The 19,903-nt window shown below is 32.9% G+C and overlaps 2 protein-coding genes across 2 annotated transcripts; both read left to right on the top strand.

Annotated features, from left to right (window-relative positions):
- The first annotated feature begins 9,937 nt into the window (after window positions 1-9,937).
- Window positions 9,938-11,176, top strand: LOC112716779 (small ribosomal subunit protein bS21c). Its single transcript, XM_025768775.3, has 2 exons — window positions 9,938-10,507; window positions 10,850-11,176. Exons 1-2 carry the CDS (start codon window positions 10,074-10,076, stop codon window positions 10,971-10,973), a joined length of 558 nt encoding a protein of 185 aa, XP_025624560.1. The 5' UTR covers window positions 9,938-10,073; the 3' UTR covers window positions 10,974-11,176.
- Window positions 11,177-12,062: 886 nt separating this feature from the next.
- LOC112716780 (COBRA-like protein 1) lies at window positions 12,063-14,213 on the top strand. Its single transcript, XM_072204332.1, has 5 exons — window positions 12,063-12,141; window positions 12,236-12,315; window positions 12,608-13,070; window positions 13,244-13,645; window positions 13,785-14,213. The coding sequence occupies exons 1-5, from the start codon at window positions 12,063-12,065 to the stop codon at window positions 14,087-14,089; spliced, it is 1,329 nt and encodes a 442-aa protein (XP_072060433.1). The 3' UTR covers window positions 14,090-14,213.
- Window positions 14,214-19,903: the final 5,690 nt, after the last annotated feature.

Here is a 19,903-nt window from a genome sequence, read left to right as displayed (position 1 = left end):
ACTTTTATTTCACCTGTTCTTCAAGACTCCTAGTTTATCGTTCTCTTTCTGCTATTATATATATGTATATTTTATTTTAGAGGTTGTAATACCACACCATCTCTATTTTACAGCTTAAACATAAAGTTTTGTGTGATAGGGTATTACATGGTAAATCAAATTCAAGAATGACAATGTTCGTTAGAAGTAAAAGGGAGACGAATAGAGTCGAGGACTAAGTTTAATATTAGTTCATTAACAATTGAATTTATTTATAAAACTCAAGTATTGTTACGAAAATATTTGATAATAAAAAAAATAATTAAAATTTATCTTATTTAATATTTATTAATTATTATAATAATTAATAATTAATAAATATTAAATAAAATAAATTTTGACATTTTTTTCTCTCAAGCGTTACTGTATTGTTATATATATTTATCATCTATATTTATTCATTATAGTTAATTTAATTCTCTATCAAAATATTAATATTAACATTGTCCTATTCTATGAGAATAAAAAATAATACTAAATAGTAAATATATACCGAGTAAACTTTTATTCTCAGCTATAAAATATTTTAGCATGAACAATTTTAACCATAAAAATGTAAATTAAATCAATAACTATAAAAATAATTACATATATAAATGTTGCACACTTATTAAAAATTAAAAATAAGGCTTGACTTAGTTCATAAATTTATTAGTTCAATTTATTTAATTATTAATGAGTCGAGTTCTAGTCATCCCACAGATAAAATTATTTGATATACATATGCAGTTTAAACTCAAATTTACGGAATGACTTCCTTAAACATCACGTGTCTAATAAGAATAGTTGTCAAAACTCTATTAATGAAGTTATTTTGACCATAACACACTTTAAAATATGTTACGTTATTGAGATTTTATGGCAAATCACACTATTAAAACAGAAGAGAGGAAAAATTACATGATTTAACTAAAGTAAAAAATGTAATATGGATCAACTAGAAGTTTGTTTTTATATAATTTGAATCAAACTAATTCGAATTACAAATCAACCGTAATTTAAAGTTAATCAATTCGAAATATGCAACCAAAATTCGTACATAATTCAAATTTATCTGATTCGAATTATAATGCAGATTGACCCAGAGTGGTTCGAATTACACTAATTCGAATTATAAGGGATGCAATTCGAATTACACTAAAAAAATAAAATTATCTAATATATTAGACTAGCTCAATGTTAATAAAATTTTTTATTTTTATTATAAAATATAAAAAAAATTAATTCTAAAAAAATCATGTTATTCTTTAGGATTTAATTTTTTTTACTGTGTTTTCATAAAGTTTGCACAAAATTCGCCTATCACATTGGCTAAACTTATTTATTTACGTAAAGTTTGTTTATGGACTCAGCAAACTTGTTTACGTTTTAATACGATTTGAATTATATTAGTATATTTTTATAAATTTTAATCAACTTAATTTAAATAATTAGATTTTTAAATTATAAAATTTGTATTAGTTTGTGATTTAAAATTTAAATAGATATAATTTAAATTAATGATTTATAAAATTGTATGTATTCGTATTGTTGTACTCATATGATTAATTATATTTATTCGCTTTTTAAAAGATAACAGTGGTTAATTTTTTTTATTTAAATACATTCATATTATTTTTAAATTAAAAGAATATACTTATTTAAAATAATATGAGTATGTTTATTTAAATTTAAAAAAATTTAAAATAATAAGAGTATGATTATTTAAAACATTAAAATTTAAAATAATACGAATATGTTTATTTAGATTAAAAAAATTAAAATAATAAGAGTACATTTATTTAAAAAATTTTAATTTAAAAGTAATATAAATGTATTTATTTGTTAGTTAAAAATTAATAAATTGTTATTTTTTTTAAATCGAATAAATATAATTAGTCATATGAGTACAATAATACGAATATATACAATTTACTAATATTTCAATTAGAATATTATCGATTAAACAATGATATGGGTTAAAAATTTGTATAGACAATGTTTTATATATATTTAATTTTTATTTTTATAATTCATTAATTAAAAAATATATAACACAATAATCTTTATTTTTATATATTGTTTATTTACTCTTTATGTACTATTTTAATTTTATTAATTTTTCTGTTTGAAATTTCATTTCATACAGATGCGAGATTTTCTAAGGGATGATAATGTCTTCTTCGTTGGTATATGTGGAATGGGAGAATTGGAAAAAACTTTGTTAGTAAGTAATAACTCACACTTAATCAAATAAGAAGCGGAAGAGTTTTAATTTTGAGAATGTGTATTGAGCCACAGTTTCCCAAGCTTTTAGCATGTTTAAATGGTAAAACTCCATTGCCAAAAGATAGGTGAAAGCTTGATGATGATGAGATAACTGACCAGTCAGAAATTTTGTCATCCGCGTCGGAGAAGATAGATAAATTAGTGCTTATTTTGGACAATGTTTGGAATTATATTAATATGTACAAGGAAGAAATTTCTCTTAGCAATCAAATTGATTTTAACAAGTCATCCAAAATATGTAATTTAGTAATAGATTTTTTATTAAATTATTTTTTTTATCTTAGTTTTTATTATTTTATTTTATTTATTTTATTTATTTTTTATAGACAATGTTCTGTATATATTTAATTTTTATTTTTTTTAATTCATCAATCAAAGAATACATAACATAATATTCTTTATTTTTTTTACTCTTTATGTACTTTTTCATAACATAATATTCTTTATTTTTGTGTATTCTTCATATACTCTTTCATAGAATCAGATCATGCATTTTTTTAATATGAGTTCCAAAACCAATATTGAAATATTGAAAGACATTATAAAACTCACTAAATCAAATATTGAAAAACTATTTACATTTAATCTTCCACATTTATACATTCTTTCACTTATAGTAGAAGAATAAAAATTTAAAACAAAAAAAGAAATATACAGGTTCACTTTAGTTGATATGTCCAAACCGTCTATCCTCACTCTGGAAATCTTGGACGAAGAAGAAGAGGGCATCTTTGTTTGGTCTGTTTCCATCGTTGAGAGGTGGTAGAAAAAGCTCCGCCACTCTAATCGTAGAGTCTACAACCCCGTCCGTGACACAATCAGAGAAAAGGACCGGTAGAATGGTGCTTCAAAACAAGTATGAGAGTAAGTACTCTTGTTACTCTATAATTTATCTATGTTTAATGTAAGGTGGGATAAAGTTAGACAGCCTCATATTGAAAAAGATCTACGGATTTGGAACTGGGTAGCGTCCGATTAGAGAATGAATCATTTACAATTTTTGTAGATAATTTACCTGGCAATGTTTCGAAAAATGAATTGTTTCATATGTTCAAGTGGACAGAAAGGATAAATGACATCTATTTGGCACGTAAGGAGAAGTATGGTCGGATCCATCTGTTTGCTTTTATCAGGTATAGTACAAAAGGATGTGCATTAAAGGCCATCAAAGAGATGAATGGAATGCGATTAAGGAGCAAAGACATCTTTGTGGGTGAGACTAAGTACAGGAGCAGGATTGACGTCCGGGAAAAAATCACTACGCACGATGAAGATGTCAAGGAGTCTCTTGATGAAAAACAAGACAAAATCAAAGAAAAGAATATTGAGGTGAACGAGAAAAAGAGAGTTGTCTTGGAACACCATAGAAGTGAAAAACTTGAAATTCAGAGGGAACCGTTGGAGGTGGGATGAAATGCGGTGGTAATGACAGCCACATGGGATACGGGAGGCATAGCATGACAAGGATAGAAAGGTATTTGCTATTGAGGATTTGGATGAGTGGCATGAGAGTTTTTTGAAAATACGATCGGATAATCCTTAGGTGTATCCGGCAGTTATGGTGAGTGCGAAATCTATAAGATCTCAAACAACAACGAAGTAATCTCTGAAAGAACAGAGACTTGGGAATACGGGGATAAACGAAAAGAAGGGATTGATCTGGTGTTGAACAAAAGTTCAGTTGGGGCTGAGTTGAAGCATATAAGACCCAATATGTTAGTGGGGTGTGGCTTCAAAGTGGTTGTGTGGTGCGACGGAGAGTACGTCATTGTGCGTTTAAAAAGGGCCTCCTTACTAGCTGCTGCGGGTGACAATGACGAGAGGGGCGTGGCTAGTCATGGAGTTCGCAGGGTTGATGCCACGGTGAATAGCGCCGACGAAGCAGATCTGGGAGTAGTGTGGAAGTCAGCTGCTAGTGGTGGAGGTGATAATATCCGTGCTGAACTTGATGGCGTGGAGGGCAGGGAGGAGCATGAAGCCCCTTATGCATCCGACGAGCATAATTAAGCTGGAAAAGAGATTGGCGGAGGTACAGAGAGTTGTTCGAACACCACAACAGAGAAAAATATTCCACCAAGTGTAGTTAATGAGATCCACGCTAGTTTGGACGAGAGTGGTAAGCAGCATGTTGGCATATGTCTGATGAGGGGTGATGCAGTGCAAGATTCAGATTTAGAGGATGAGAATACAGTGATGCAGAAAATTGGGTTGGATGATGAAAGAGCTGTAAAGAACTTAGAAAATTTGAAGGACCCAGAGCAGGATGCAGACGGTGAAACTAATCAAGATGAATACGGAGAAAGTTGGGATAAAGATATGACTGAAAATAAGGCTGCTTGAGATCTGGCTGTCGAATTAGGAGCTGTTTTATATGACAAGGATGAGGACATTATGGCTATTCTACAAGCTCAGAATGGAGTATTGGCACAAAAAAGAAGGCAAGTAAAACAAAAAGAGAAAGCAAGAAGGTGCTGCCCTAAAAACCGAAATAAGGTGTGTAATAAAGTTTTTAAATGATTTTAGTTTGTGAAATATGAGGGATTTAGGAGGTGTTGGAAAGTGAAAAATGGTAAAAATTTAAGAGTAAAAATAAGGTGAATATATTAGGATTGATAGAGACAAAGAAGGAAGTGATTTCTAAGTTTGATGTAGTGCAATTTTGGGATAATGATGCGGTGAATTTGGAATTTGTGGGATCGGAAGGTGCTTCTAGAGTTTTATTAATAATGTGGGATATTATGATGTTTAGGTTGAGAAATTGTTACAAAGGAGAGAGATGGTTGTGTATAGAAGGGAAATTAATAAACAATAATTTTTATTTGTGTTGTTTGCTTGGTGTATGGTGCGCATACAAGGGAAGAGAAGCTTGCTGTGTGGGAAGAGTTGACTTTTTTATCGGAAATATGTCAGGTTCCTTTTTGCTACATGGGTGTCTTCAACGAGGTTTGCAGTTGGAAGAAAGAAAATGTGCTAGTGTGTTAACAGCATTATCGAACAAGTGGATATAGAGTTGAATGACCGTAAGTTTACGTGGTTAGGGGGTCAATCGTGCAATCAAATTAATAGAATATTGGTGAGTTTGGTTTCCTTGTTATCATTTGGAACACTTGGCTGAAAAGAAATGACAGAATTTTCAGGAATCAAGAATCAGGTGTTGCAGGAGTTGTTACAAAGAATGGAGTGATATTTGATCTTTTGGGTTGTTGATGGTTTTTGTCGAAGATAATTAGGAATTAGTTTATCTTATCTGTTTAGTACTTTTCTGTTGAAACGTTGATGCTCCACCTTGTTGTGTTGAGCTTTTTATTTCAAAAAAATTAAGAAAAATAAAAATAAAAATTAATTGAAAAATGGTATATTTATATTAAAAAAATTTATATGTACACAAAAAAATTAATCATTAAATAAATTAACATATATAAATATATGTATTGTTTAATTTGTTTTTAATACAAAACTACTTCTGAATTTAGCTAAAATTTTATGTGGGTGTTAAAGATGAGGAAAAGAACTCGGATCAAATAATGTATTTAAAGGTGATAGGTCAAATTTGATAATGACAATGTCATTAGAAGTAAAAGTGAGACGAATAGAGTCGAGTTAGACTAAATTTAATATTAGTTCATTAATAATTGAATTTACTTGTAAAGCTCAAGTATTATTGTTACGAAAATATTTGATAATAAAAAAATTAGTTAAAATTTATCTTATTTAATATTTATTAATTATTACAATAATTAATAAATATAAAATAAAATAAATTTTGACATTTTTTGTCTCTCTAGTATTATTGTATTGTTATACATATTTATTATCTATATTTATCAATTATAGTTCATTTAATTCTCTATCAAAATATTAATATTGACATTGTCCTATTTTATAAGAATAAAAAATAATATTAAATAATAAATATATACCGAATAAACTTCTTGTTCTTGCTGAGTTTAGCTGGTGTATAGCTCGTCCGTCGATGAATGTTTTCAAGCTTCTCGTCGGGATGAGTTATACGTCGGCAAGGAGAGAACAAGGGGGTGGGTACCTGCAAAAGACACTCCAACGCTCAAGTCAGTAAATGTTTAAGAGGTATATAATAATTCTATGAATATAGAATGTAAGACATGAAATGAAAGTTATCATGTGTTATGTTGTGTTTATAATAATTCTATGAATAATTGAATATAGAATGTATTCTTGAGATTAGATATAGAAGGTTCTTTTTATAAGCATAAAATTGATGTTATGACCGTTTGGTCATTAAGATAGAAATGATGGTCATTAAGTCGGTAATGAAGGTGTCAGTTACAAACAAAAGAATGAATGATAGTTAACACCGAGTTATAACTCATAATGCATAATAAAGACTGAGTTATAAGGTGACGGATCACAGCCCCCAAGCTTTGTCTGCCGATCATATGATCCAGGCTAAGCTTAGAAAATAAAATGAGTTATAACTCGATTAAAAGATGAGTGAATAATGATATGGTGAGCCCCCAAACTTAGTCGGGTTATTATGTCGGCACTTATTCAAAAAAATAATTGAGTGATAAGAGTCATTCAATCCAGATAGTTGTGTGGGGATACTTTTCCACTTAAGAACAATTTTAGCATTTGATTGTATATGAACTGAAAAGTTCTGAGATAGATATCCATTGACGGAATCGATTGTATGATCCGAGGATATAATGGTTAATTGTCTTGGAAATTTTTCCGACCCACAACAACTTATTGATAAATTTCTCTCTCAAAGCAATTATTTATTGAATATTTACAATTTACAGTAAAGGTCTGATATGAATAACATAAATTGAGAAAATGAATAGGTATAAAGTCGTAACATATATTGAGTAATATATATTGTAAAAGTAAAATAGTTCAAAGTAAAAAAAAATATACCTTAAAGTTGATAATTATAGAGAAGAAGACGACATATATGAATGTCATACATGCCAAATGTGAATATCTGAATTTTGTTTTGTAGGACATGCTTTAATTTGATAATAAAGCAGTAAGATAACAGTTATTGATGAATTATACATTTAGTATAATGTTTTTAGTATAATGTTTCTAGCAGTTACAGTATGACGAGGGATATTTCTCGTGTAATAATAGTAAATTGTCTGTTTAATTTTCTACATTAAACAAATAGTAACATAAAATTTAATAGTATAAAATGAATAGTGTAACAGTTATATACAATTGATATATAATTAATTTTTGATGGAATCCAATTTTAATATTTAAACTCATCATTACTGTCATTTAATTGTATAAATGAAATCATTAAGCAGTAAGAATATAATACATAAGAAATAAAAATGCAATTGACATGGTTGTTATATGTCATTATTGTATAGAACATATAGTGAGGTTTGAATATAACTAATAAATCAGTAAGTATTAGTTACTCAAAGTATAAATATAAAAGTATGTTGAATAAAATATATAATTTTACTTGTGTAAATAGAGAACTTTGAAAAAAAATAAGCAAATTTGATAAGTGAATTTGTGCTCGGATTGATTGAAAACCGAGTTCGTTTCAGATTAATTGAAAGCCGAGTTTATTCTCGGATTGGTTCATTAATCGATTATGAGATGTGGAATATTATGATACGTAAAAATGAAGCAATTTGAATGTATAAAGTAAATACGTTATAAAAAGTTACGATAGATTAAAATTTGATAAGAGGTATTAAAATCTTAAATAAGATTGTTGAGATTGGTTCAAAAATTTAAATGTAAATCAAGTTTTATGAACCTAAGGGGAGTGGGAATGATTTTACTCGTCCCCACAGACGGCGCCAATTGTTCTTGCTGAGTTTAGCCGGTGTATAGCTCGTCCGTCGATGAATGTCTTCAAACTTCTCGTCGGGATGAGTTATACGTCGGCAAGGAGAGAACAAGGGGGTGGGTACCTGCAAAAGACACTCCGACGCTCAAGTCAGTAAATGTTTAAGAGGTATATAATAATTCTATGAATATAGAATGTAAGACATGAAATGAAAGTTATCATGTGTTATGTTGTGTTTATAATAATTCTATGAATAATTGAATATAGAATGTATTCTTGAGATTAGATATAGAAGGTTCTTTTTATAAGCATAAAATTGATGTTATGACCGTTTGGTCATTAAGATAGAAATGATGGTCATTAAGTCGGTAATGAAGGTGTCAGTTACAAACAAAAGAATGAATGATAGTTAACACCGAGTTATAACTCATAATGCATAATAAAGACTGAGTTATAAGGTGACGGATCACTTCTTTTTTCAGCTATAAAATATTTTAGCATAAACAATTTTAACCATAAAAATGTAAATTAAATCAATAACTATAAAAGTAAGTACATATATAAATGTTGCACACTTACTAAAAACTAAAAATAAGGTTTAAGTGTTTAACTTAGTTCATAAATTTATTAGCACAAGGCAGAATTCAAACATCCGATATTTACTTAAATAAATGAGTGAGCTGACCACTCGATCAATCCAAAATAGTTAATCTAAAATACCTATTAATTATTAGATAGCGTTGTTTAGTAGCCCTTTCTGTTTTCCGTTCGATGGCTATATAGCCTAGTTAGGCCTCTTCTAGGAATAGCAATACCACCTGAATTCGCGGGTACCCACTCCTCCCCTACCTATTCGGAACGGGTAATTACCCGCCCTACATTAGGGTGGGTTTTTAGCGGGACGGATTCTTGGGAGGGACGGGCGGGGTCGGGTTTAAGTAATACCCGCCCCTATCCGTCCCGCTATATATATAATATATAATTTTAATATATAATATATATAATATATAAAATAATTAGTAAATGATTAATAATGTTATATCATATTTAAATTTTTACTTTAATTTATGTTATGTATGTGATGATGGTTATATAAATTTTGAAATTTAATTTTATTTATTGGATTTTAATAATTATAGGAGCGGTACGGGCGGGGCGGGTACCCGCAGGGGCGGGTTAGGGTTCAACGTTTTACTATTCGCGGATAAAAGCAGGACAAACTCTATGCGGATTGTTGTACGACAAGACGGGTCGGAATCGAATAGAGCAAAAACCCGCTCCTACCCGCCCCATTGCCACCCTAGCCTCCTTTTCGTTTGATAAAAATTAAAAAAGAAATGGGCTTATATTGACCACCATTGCTTCCCATAAATTTAAAAAAGCCCAACACCAATATGATATTGATTTTATGAGTAATTATCTTCCGGTCCAAGAGAAAGTAGTAATTAACTAATTATCTTGTTTTGGGGATTAATTTTTTAGAGACAATTTCTAGTTTTCCACAGAGCAGATTTAATTAAGTAATCTTTTACAAGGAAAAATGGGATTTATAGAGAACCAGAAAATAATCTTTAATAGCCTAAAATTTAACCCCCAAAAAAAATAACTATCTTAATAAGAAGTTAATATTTTTCTTTTTCAATCATATGATCAGTGTTTTAAATTTAAATATTTTAAATTGTAAATCCTAATACTAAATCGTAATTCTTAAAAAAACTAAAAAATCATTTCATAATAAGAAATTAACTAGTATTAATTAATTGATTTTTTTTTGTGAAAAACCTCTAAAGTCTACACTCTACACTCTTCGTTGAAATTCAGCCACGTTGGATTGAATTCACCCTATTTCTAATTAATTTTTTTTTAAAAGAAAAAGCTGTGGGAAAATCCCCAAGTTTGGGCACATAGGAATACAAAATAGTGAGAATACTCGCTTCTACCAACTTCCATCGTTCCTACTTCCTACTCATCAATCATGGCTTCCCTATCCACCTTCTCCAACTTCCTCACTTTCTTATTCCCGCCAAAATCACAACCACCACCACCACCACCATTACCACCACTACCACCACCGCCAAACCTCACCATCCGCAAACCCTTACACCACGTGACGCCACTGGATCACTCCGATCAAGATCCACCTTATTCTTGCTCATCGTCTCCGTCGTCGCTGTCGTCGGTGGTGTGCCCGTCGCTGGCGCAGGCGAACACGATGTGGTTCAAATCAACGTACAACGTGGAGGTGGCGGTGGAGGAGAACGAGCCGGAGGAGAGGCTGCTGAACCGGTTCCGAAGAGAAGTGATGAAGGCTGGCGTCATCCAAGAGTGCAGGAGGAGGAGGTACCACGAAGACACACAGGACAAGCGGAAGCGCAAGTCACGTGAGGCTGCTAAGCGTAACCGCAGAAGGTTAGATCCTTTTTCTCTTGTGTTTGCTTAGATCCTTTTTTTTCCCTCTAGTAGAAACATGATTTTTGCTTAATTGGAAAAATCTGATAACTATTTGATATGAATTCGAATTCCTTAGAGGAGGATTAGGTTTAGGCTCTGCTTAGATAGATGGATCAGATTGAACCGTTGATCACACATTATATTTGTAAAAGAGTGCTATATTTGGATTCTTCTAATATACATAATAAACTAAGGTAAATGTTTAGTAACCAAAAAGATATATAAATAAACTAAGGAAAATGTTATTTCAAATGGAAGTAACAATTTGATTCACAGTTGTATCTTTAATTTTAATTTCAGGCGTCCACAGTTAAAATCATTAGCAGAAAACAAGCAGGCTATCAAAGAAACCAAAAAGAAAGACGATGATGACGATGATAACTGGGATCTACCTGAAGACAATGCATATATTGACCACTTCTAAAGAGGACTACACACTTTTTTGTAAATTCTATTAGCAGGGACGGACCTACTAATCTTTGTGAAAAATCGCAATTATGTATACGTGTATATATACTTGTAGGAATGTATAGTCTTAAGTCTTGAATAGAGGTACATGCTATAAGAAATAGTTGTATTAATATGAATAGAAATTATTATGGCAAAAATAGAAAAAATAATCACCAATATCATATAGTAACAAAAGAAAAGCACAAATATTATAGTTATATCATATTGTAATAACTCAAAAGGGCATTGAGTTGGAAGCGTGCCATTACCAGCAACATCTCCTTCAATTGAAGACATACTTTCCATCTCAAAACACCAATTAGTCTATTACCAAATCGCATAACAATAATCAACAGGCTCTTTAGTCCTAGCTTTTGATCTATTAACAATAACCCTAATAGATTGCATTTGCTTATTAACATTCAAAAGCTATTAACAATCACATAAACAATCAAAACATATATTTATATGTAGCAAACCAGAAAGCGAGAACTTGAACAGAGCAGAGCACAACAGAGCTTCAGGTGGCGATCTTCAGGCAAGTGGTGGCGACCGGCAAGCTTCAGGGAGCAAAGCTCTTTTTTTGTCAAATGAATTGGACATCGCTTACTAGCTGCAGTTTACTATACCTCTTGTTGGTTCTCTAGGAGGATTGTTTTAAATTTAGTATCAAAACTTACATTATAAATTAGAAAGGGTTAAAAATTTGGATTGTTACATCATGTTTGACCGGTAATCACATGAAAAGAAGTCACTAGTAAAAACAATATATAATACGGGCTCTTGAGCGGTTTATAAGTTATAAGTAAGCAATAACTGTGCCCTTGACTTGTAGCAACTAGCAAGTGTCTTAGTGTAGCATGTACTTGTCACTTGGCAAATATCTATAGTGACTACCTACTTATGGAATTTAATTTAATTAGCTGATATTTCCAATGATGACTCCTTGTTTTATCCAAGCTACTGTAATATAATAATAAGAGAAGTAATGTTAGTTAATTTCTAGAGAATGGAACTCAATCTGATCTTATAAGTTAAAAGGAAAAAGATGTTCATGGTACTAATGGTTCATCTTCATCTTCCCTGTGTACTACTCAACTTCATCCTATTTTTAATATTGGTTGTCCTCTGCACTTTATCAGGTAGGCACTTAACTAATTAGCTTGTCCCCTTTTTCTCTTTGAGCAAGTAATTTTAAGGTTGTCTTATTTATTTACTTGCGCTCTGTCTCTGCAGATTGTTACGACCCTTTGGATCCAAATGGCAACATTTCAGTTACTTTTGACATTTACCAACGCACACAAGATGGATATTTGGTCACTTTACCTTAACCTTCTAAAAATGTTCTAGAAATTCAGGTATTTCATTGATTTTAGTCATTGATCTCAACTTTATACATATTTTATGATTGAAGTCAATGACTAAAATCACCGAAACACCTAGGTTCTTGGAAAACTTGAAATGTATCCCAAAATATATATATTTCAATGTCGAATAATCCAACAACATATTTTTAGCCTACGCTTTTGAATATTGATAATTAACTGCTGACTAAAAATAATAAATTCTGTTGGTCTTCTAACATTCCTCTGAGAATAATAATAATAGATTTTGCAGGCAAGGGTGACACTTGAGAACTACTACCAGTACCGGCATGTAGACAAACCAGGTTGGCAACTTGGATGGCAATGGGCTAATGATGAAGTTATATGGTCAATAAATGGTGCAGTTGCAACAGATCAAGGCAACTGTTCTTCTTACACATCTCAGTTACCACATTCTTGCAAGAAAGATCCTCTCATAGTTGATCTTCCGGCCGATGTGTCACCAGAGAGCAGGTCAGAACACTGCTGCAATGGCGGCATCCTCTCGGCTCGAGCCATCAATCCTTTGAGCTCATTCACCTTGTTTGAGCTTGAAGTACGCAACTTAGGGCAATACCCTCTAGGACAAGCACCTAATAACCTCACACTCTTGGCCCCTGGTCCTGGCTATACTTGTTCCCCTCTTCTTCAGACTGATCCCACTGTCATCTCCTCTTTTAATGGACAAAGACAAGTTCCTGCTCTCAGTAATCACATTCTCATTTTCTCTTGCAAATTAATAATTATCACAGCGCTACGCTGAAACTGTTAAATAATCTGACATATTTGACTAAATTATTAACATAATATGTGTCTAACATTTTATAAACATATACTAAATTATTATTATAGTAGTAACATTTATATTTTTGTACTGAAGGAACGTGGAAGTCAGCATGTACATACTCCAACTTTATGGCAAATAAGTCACCAATATGCTGTGTATCGCTCTCAACATTTTACAACCCTATGATCACACCATGCCCTGATTGCAGCTGTGGATGCAGTGAAGCAGACAAAGCTTCTAAGTCTTGCATAAGGTTGGGTAATACCTTATCAGAGGAGAACATAATAGCATGCACTAAGCACATGTGCCCAATTCGAGTTCATTGGCATGTTAAGAACAACTATGTAACTCACTGGAGGGTGAAGCTTACCATTTCTAACTACAATTATAGGAGCAACTACTCTAACTGGAATGTGCTTCTCCAACATCCTGCCTTCTCCCAGAATGCAACTTCTTATAGTTTCAACACTGCCAAACTTCCCCTTGCCTTTCAAGGTAAAATACGGTGACGTAGATATCTTTATGTAAAGATAATATTAAGCAGTTTAGTCAAATATACTTTTTTATTTTTAACGATTCTCAACTATCATCTGTATGCAACTTTAAAACTGTTATATGTGATTCATGAATGCAGATGGAGTTTCTCTGTTTTGGGGGATTGATTATTACAACACCGAACTAGTTCATTCGGATAAGGATCAACAAGGTTTTGTGTCAACAGAGATACTATTAGAGAAAGATCCAAAATCTTTTACATTGAGTAATGGATGGGCTTTTCCTAGGAGGGTCTATTTCAATGGAGAGAACTGTGAAATGCCCTTACCTGACACATTCCCTATGCTTCCAAATCATACCAACACTTTGAGACCTCCCAATATTATTTTACTCATCATCTCTTTATTCTGTTTCTGGACCAAAGCTTCCTTTCATTTTCAGTAGTGATTACTTCACTCCTATCTAGCATTTGCATGTATCTTCCCAATCTTAGGATTCATTTGATTTGAAAAAATGCTATATGGTTGATTTGTTGAAATATAGGAAAAGCAACCTGATTGTTATTATATGAGTATTTTACTAATGTGCTACTATTTTTTGAAATTATTAATTCTTGTGAAATCATTTTAATTGTTAATTGTAAAAATTATAATTAATTGTCAAAAACTAGAAAATGAATAAAATAATAATTTAATATGGAAATTCGTATAATAATTTATGTTGAGTTAAGAAATTAACTAAATTAATTAGTGATGACAAACATTATTTTTGGGCAAATAAATAATTAGTGTTGATTAATCATAATTGCATATTACTAATTATTTATAAAAATACTGCAGGCCAAAATTTGAATTACAGCCCAAATAGAATGGAAAATAAAGCAAGGCTAATGGGTTAATGAAATAAACAAAGCCTAAAAGGAATTAAGGCTGAAAAATCAAAACGGGCCAAGCAAATCATATCAATACTCAAGCCCGATTTGTACTCAGCAAGCAATTCTCTCTTACTTGCTTTCCCCAACTCAATGTACACTTTTTTCCTTTGGTCAGAGAAACACAGAAGAAAGAGAGAGAGCTTCTTCCACACGCTACTCACCGAAGAAGAAAGAAAGAGAGAGATTAAGCTTGAAAGACAAGAGTCTAATCAGAAAATCCAAACCAAATCCAGCTTAGGTTAAAGGTAACCCATTTCCTCTTACATGCATAAGATCTTCTTCTCTTCTTCCCAACTCTATGCTCTATCCAAAATGGGATACAAAGGAAAGTTGATCTCTGTTCTTCACGGCTACAAATCCACGGTCACAAGAGATTCTTGGGGACCAAGTTGCATCTCTATGGTTCAGATTTGGTTGACCATTGGAAGACAATTTCGGTTACTCCTTCCTGGCTTTCGGTCAAGTTGGAGAAGTCAGAAGCAAAGATCCTACTTTGATGTTTGAGAAGAAAAAGTGAGCTTGTGGGTTGGTGAAGCTCAAGGCTCAAGGTATTGACCTTAGAAGAAGAACCAAGCAACATGCAAGGAGATAAAAGAAGCTGTCTGTTCATTCAGAAAGTAAGGAGAGAAAATCAGAGTGTGAGAACAGTGTTCTATAAAGAAGTTCCTCTACTTGGATAATGCTTACTTTCAAAGAAGCATTCGGCCAACACTGAAGAACTGCATGTGAGGTTTGCGAATCTGGTTTTGCACATAGCAAAGAGGCTGTAGATGAAGTCAATCTCCTTCATGTTTTACTGATTGTGATGTACTTTTCTAAGCTTATCTTTCTGTAATTTCTTGAGAGAAAAGGCATTGTGAGAAAGCTTGAGAAAAAGCCAAGAGTTGAAAAAGGCTGAGAGATACACTTGAGAGAAAAGCCTAGAGTTGTTTTCTGATTTCTTTAGGTTAGCTAAGTGTCTTGTATCTTGTACCTGTTTGGTATCCCTTTCTTAGTTGGGTTAGCACTAAGAGTGAATAGTTAGGAGTTAGCATAACCAATGTCAAGTTAGGATAGAAATTGAGTGTGAAATTGGTGTATGTAATTCTGTTAACTATAGTGAAATTCCTCCATAATTGTGGAGGAGACTGGATGTAGGTTGCATAGCATAAGGCAACCGAACCAGGATACATGCTGGTGTTCGCTGTTCTCTTCTCTGCTAAGTTCTGTTTTCTGATATTCATGGGACAAAAATAAATTGTCTCATAAATTTCCGCTGCTGAGTTCAAACAGAATCAAAATTGCAAAGGTATTTCAAAAGGGTAATAACAGCAATTAAAAGGAAGGCATAGATTCAACCCCCCTTCTCTAAGCCTACCACAACCTTCAATTTGTATCAAGAGCCAAGATCTCAAGAATCAAGCTTAACCGCTTGGAGTAAAGATCCAATGGCGAACAACCTGGGCACAACCACAGTTGCCTACACCCTCACTGAAGGCCAGTCAAACAACCGGCCACCTTTCTTTAACGGAAAGAACTACTCCTACTGGGAAGAAATGATAAGAATCTTCATACAATCCATTGACTACAACCTATGGAAGATCGTTGTGAGTGGTCCCAAGATCCCAACAAAACCAAGTGCTGATGGAGTGGTGACTCCGAAAGAAGAAGCTGAATGGAATGAAGATAACAAGAAGAAGATAGAGTAGAACGCTAAAGCAATCAACCTTCTTCACTGTGCTATCAGCTTTGAAGAATACCGGAAGGTGTCTAGATGCAAGACAGCCAAAGAATCTGGGAAAAACTCCAGGTTACACATGAAGGCACCAAACAAGTCAAAGAAACAAGGATTGATATGCTGCGAAAAGAGTACGAGATGTTTAGCATGAAGGATGGAGAAAGCATTGATGAAGCATTTGAGAGATTCTCAATCATAATCAACAACCTTGATGCTATGGGTACAAACTATGCAGAACAAACCTTGGTGAGAAAACTCCTTAGAAGCCTCACAAAAGAGTGGGAAAACACTGCCACTGTCCTAACCGAGAGTAACAATATAAGTCCCATAACCTATGATGAGCTGAGAGGAAAACTCCTTGCCTATGAAGCCACACACACAAACACAGACTCAAAGAAAAAGGAAATAGCCCTCAAGTCACAAATAGAACCGAAAGAGAGTAAGTCTAGTGATGGTATTTCAGATGACGAGCTTTTGTTTTTTGCTAGGAGATTTAGAAGGATGATGAAGAGCAAGGGCAAATACAAGGGTTCAAGTTCAAAGGAGCACAAGATAGACTTGAGCAAGGTGACGTGTCATCATTGCAAGGAGGCTGGACACTTCAAGTTAAACTGTCCAAAGCTCAAAAAGGAGGACAAAGGAAAGAAGGAAAGGAAGAGAGTACTCATGGCAGCTTGGGAGGATCTTGAGAATGACTCAAATGAAGAAGAAGAATCTGAAGGAGATGACAAAGACTGCTTCATGGCTGGAAACAACAATCTTGATGAGGTAAATTATTATGATTTGACCATTGAGGACTTGCATGCTGTTATTGATGATTTGACCTTAAACACCTCAAAATTGCTTGACAAATATAATGAGTGTAGATCTGAAAGAGATATATTAAAAGCTGAAAATGAATTTTTAAAAGAAAAAGTGAAGAAAACTGAATGTGCTTTGGATATTATTGAAGAAAACAGATTTCTAAAATCTGAACTTGAAAAATTAAAAGGAAAGCACATTGTGGATCATTCTCATGAGTTAATTGCTGAAAATGAAAGACTAAATAAAATGATCGAAAGGCTGAATGGTGACTTAGCAAAATTTGCTCAAGGGTCTAGCAACTTGGATAAATTACTTGCAAGTCAAAGGCCATTGTTTGAAAAATCTGGTTTAGGCTACATAGCCAAGGAAGATGTAGTGTCTAACACTTCCTCTATAAAATTTGTGGCCTCTTCATCAAATACCAAATCCATACCAAACAAATCAGGTATCGGATATGATTCAACAAGTGAAAAATCTGATGAAGAATACACAAATGAAGCTGAGCCCTCACCAAGAACTGGTCCGAGTTCAAACCGGCCAGGTTTGGGTTACATTTCGAAAAATGAGGTTGCTTTCAAGAAACCACTTTTTTACAATGAAACCTCATTTTCGAAAGGTAAAAATGATCAAAGAAATTCTGGAGAAAATGCTTTCACAAAGAGGAATAACTCTAATAAAAATCAGTTTGCCAAAAGAAATACATCTCCTCCAAAAACCAGAAAATTTCAAAACTTTAATAATTTCAAGCAATATAACTCATATCAATTTCAACAACACACACAAAAAAATCATTGTGTAAATTGCAAGAAATCTGGTCACTCATATGCACAATGCTTCATTGAAAAGAGAGTTGTAGGAAACAAAGTCTACAATGTTGTTTGTGATTTCACTGCACTTGGGCAACCAAGATGGATTAACTTCAAAGGATCCAAATTAATTTGGATACCTAAGGCTACTTGAAACTCATCATGCAAATTTGCCTAGCATCCAAGAACAAAAAGGACATGTGGTACATAGATAGTGGATGTTCAAGGCACATGACTGGAAAATCAACCTACTTCATCAAACTAAATAAGTATGATGGAGGTTTTGTGACCTTTGGAGATGATGGTAAAGGTAAAATCATTGCTATTGGGAAAGTAGGTAATGAGCAATCTACTTTCATTGATGATGTGCTTTTAGTATGTGGTTTAAAGCACAATCTTTTGAGTATAAGTCAATTGTGTGATTTAGGATATTTAGTTGTTTTCAAAAAGCTTGAATGCTGTGTTGTTAATAAAAAAACAAATGAAGTGATGTTTGTTGCCAAGCGTTTCAATAATATGTATGGACTTACTCTTGATGAACTAAAGGATCAAAATGTAGCTTGTCTTCACTCTAAAGAATCTGAAAAGTGGTTATGGCACAAGAGATTGGGACATGCAAGTATGTTTCAAATAAACAAACTTGTAAAGAAAGAATTAGTAAGAGGTCTTCCTTTGATAAAGTTTGACAAAGACATCACTTGTGATGCTTGCCAAATGGAAAAACAAACAAAAAGTTCTTTTAAACTAAAGGAAGACATTTCTACTAAAAGACCACTTGAGTTGCTACACATTGATTTATTTGGTCTAACAAGAACTCAAAGCCTAGGTGGTAAACATTATGGTTTAGTAATTATGGATGACTACAATAGGTTTGGTTGGGTTTTATTTCTTGCACACAAAAATGAAGCCTTTTCAGTCTTTAAACCTTTTTGCAAGAAAATTCAAAATGAAAAGGATTTGAAAATCTCTTCTATAAGAAGTGATCATGGAACTGAATTTGAAAATAATTTATTTGAATCCTTTTGTGAGGAATTTGGAATATCTCACAACTTCTCTTGTCCAAGAACACCACAACAAAATGGTGTTATGGAAAGAAGAAATAGAAGCATACAAGAGATGACAAGAGCTATTCTTTGTGAGAATAATGCTCCAAAATTCCTTTGGGCTGAAGCGGTTAACACAGCTTGCCACATTTTAAATAGAACAATCGTAAGGAAATTTTTGAAGAAAACTCCTTATGAACTTTGGAAAGGCTACCCACCAAACTTAGATTACTTGCACATCTTTGGATGCAAATGTTTTGTTTTAAATAACAAAGAAAACTTGGGAAAATTTGATCCAAAGACTTATGAGTGTTTGTTTGTAGGATATTCCACAACTAGTAAGGCATATAGGGTTTATCATCAAGATGCTAGAATTATTGAAGAATCCATACATGTTACATTTTGTGATACTAACTTGGTACAAAGCATTTTGGAAGATTGTGATGCAGGAAATCAAACTCAAAAGGATGATGAAGCTGCTCAAAATCATGGAAAAGAAAATTTTGGACAAGTTGAACCAGAAACTGCAATTGTTGAAAATTCAAGAGACAATTCCATTTTGTCTCATGAATCTGAAGGAAATTCTGCAGACAACAGCACACACAATCCCTTGGTGACTGAATCTGCCTCCAAGTCCACCAGACCTCTTGAATGGAGATTCTTGAAGAATTATCCTGAGGAATTTGTCATTGGGGACGTCTCTCATGGAGTGCAAACTAGGTCTTCCACTAGAAAAGCAAATGAAGGTTCAAACATTGCCCTTCTTTCACAAACTGAGCCTCAAAACGTCAAGGAAGCCCTTAGTGACCCCTCTTGGATTAAGGCTATGGAGGATGAGCTTCTTGAGTTTGAAAAGAACCAAGTGTGGACGTTGGTTCCAAGGCCAAGTGGAAAGAAAGTGACAGGCACCAAATGGATATTTCGTAATAAGTTAGGAGAAGATGGTAGCATTGC

The sequence above is a fragment of the Arachis hypogaea genome, chromosome 10 (assembly GCF_003086295.3).
Source record: "Arachis hypogaea cultivar Tifrunner chromosome 10, arahy.Tifrunner.gnm2.J5K5, whole genome shotgun sequence".
Taxonomy (NCBI): Eukaryota; Viridiplantae; Streptophyta; class Magnoliopsida; order Fabales; family Fabaceae; genus Arachis; species Arachis hypogaea.
This window is presented reverse-complemented; position numbering and strand designations above follow the sequence as displayed.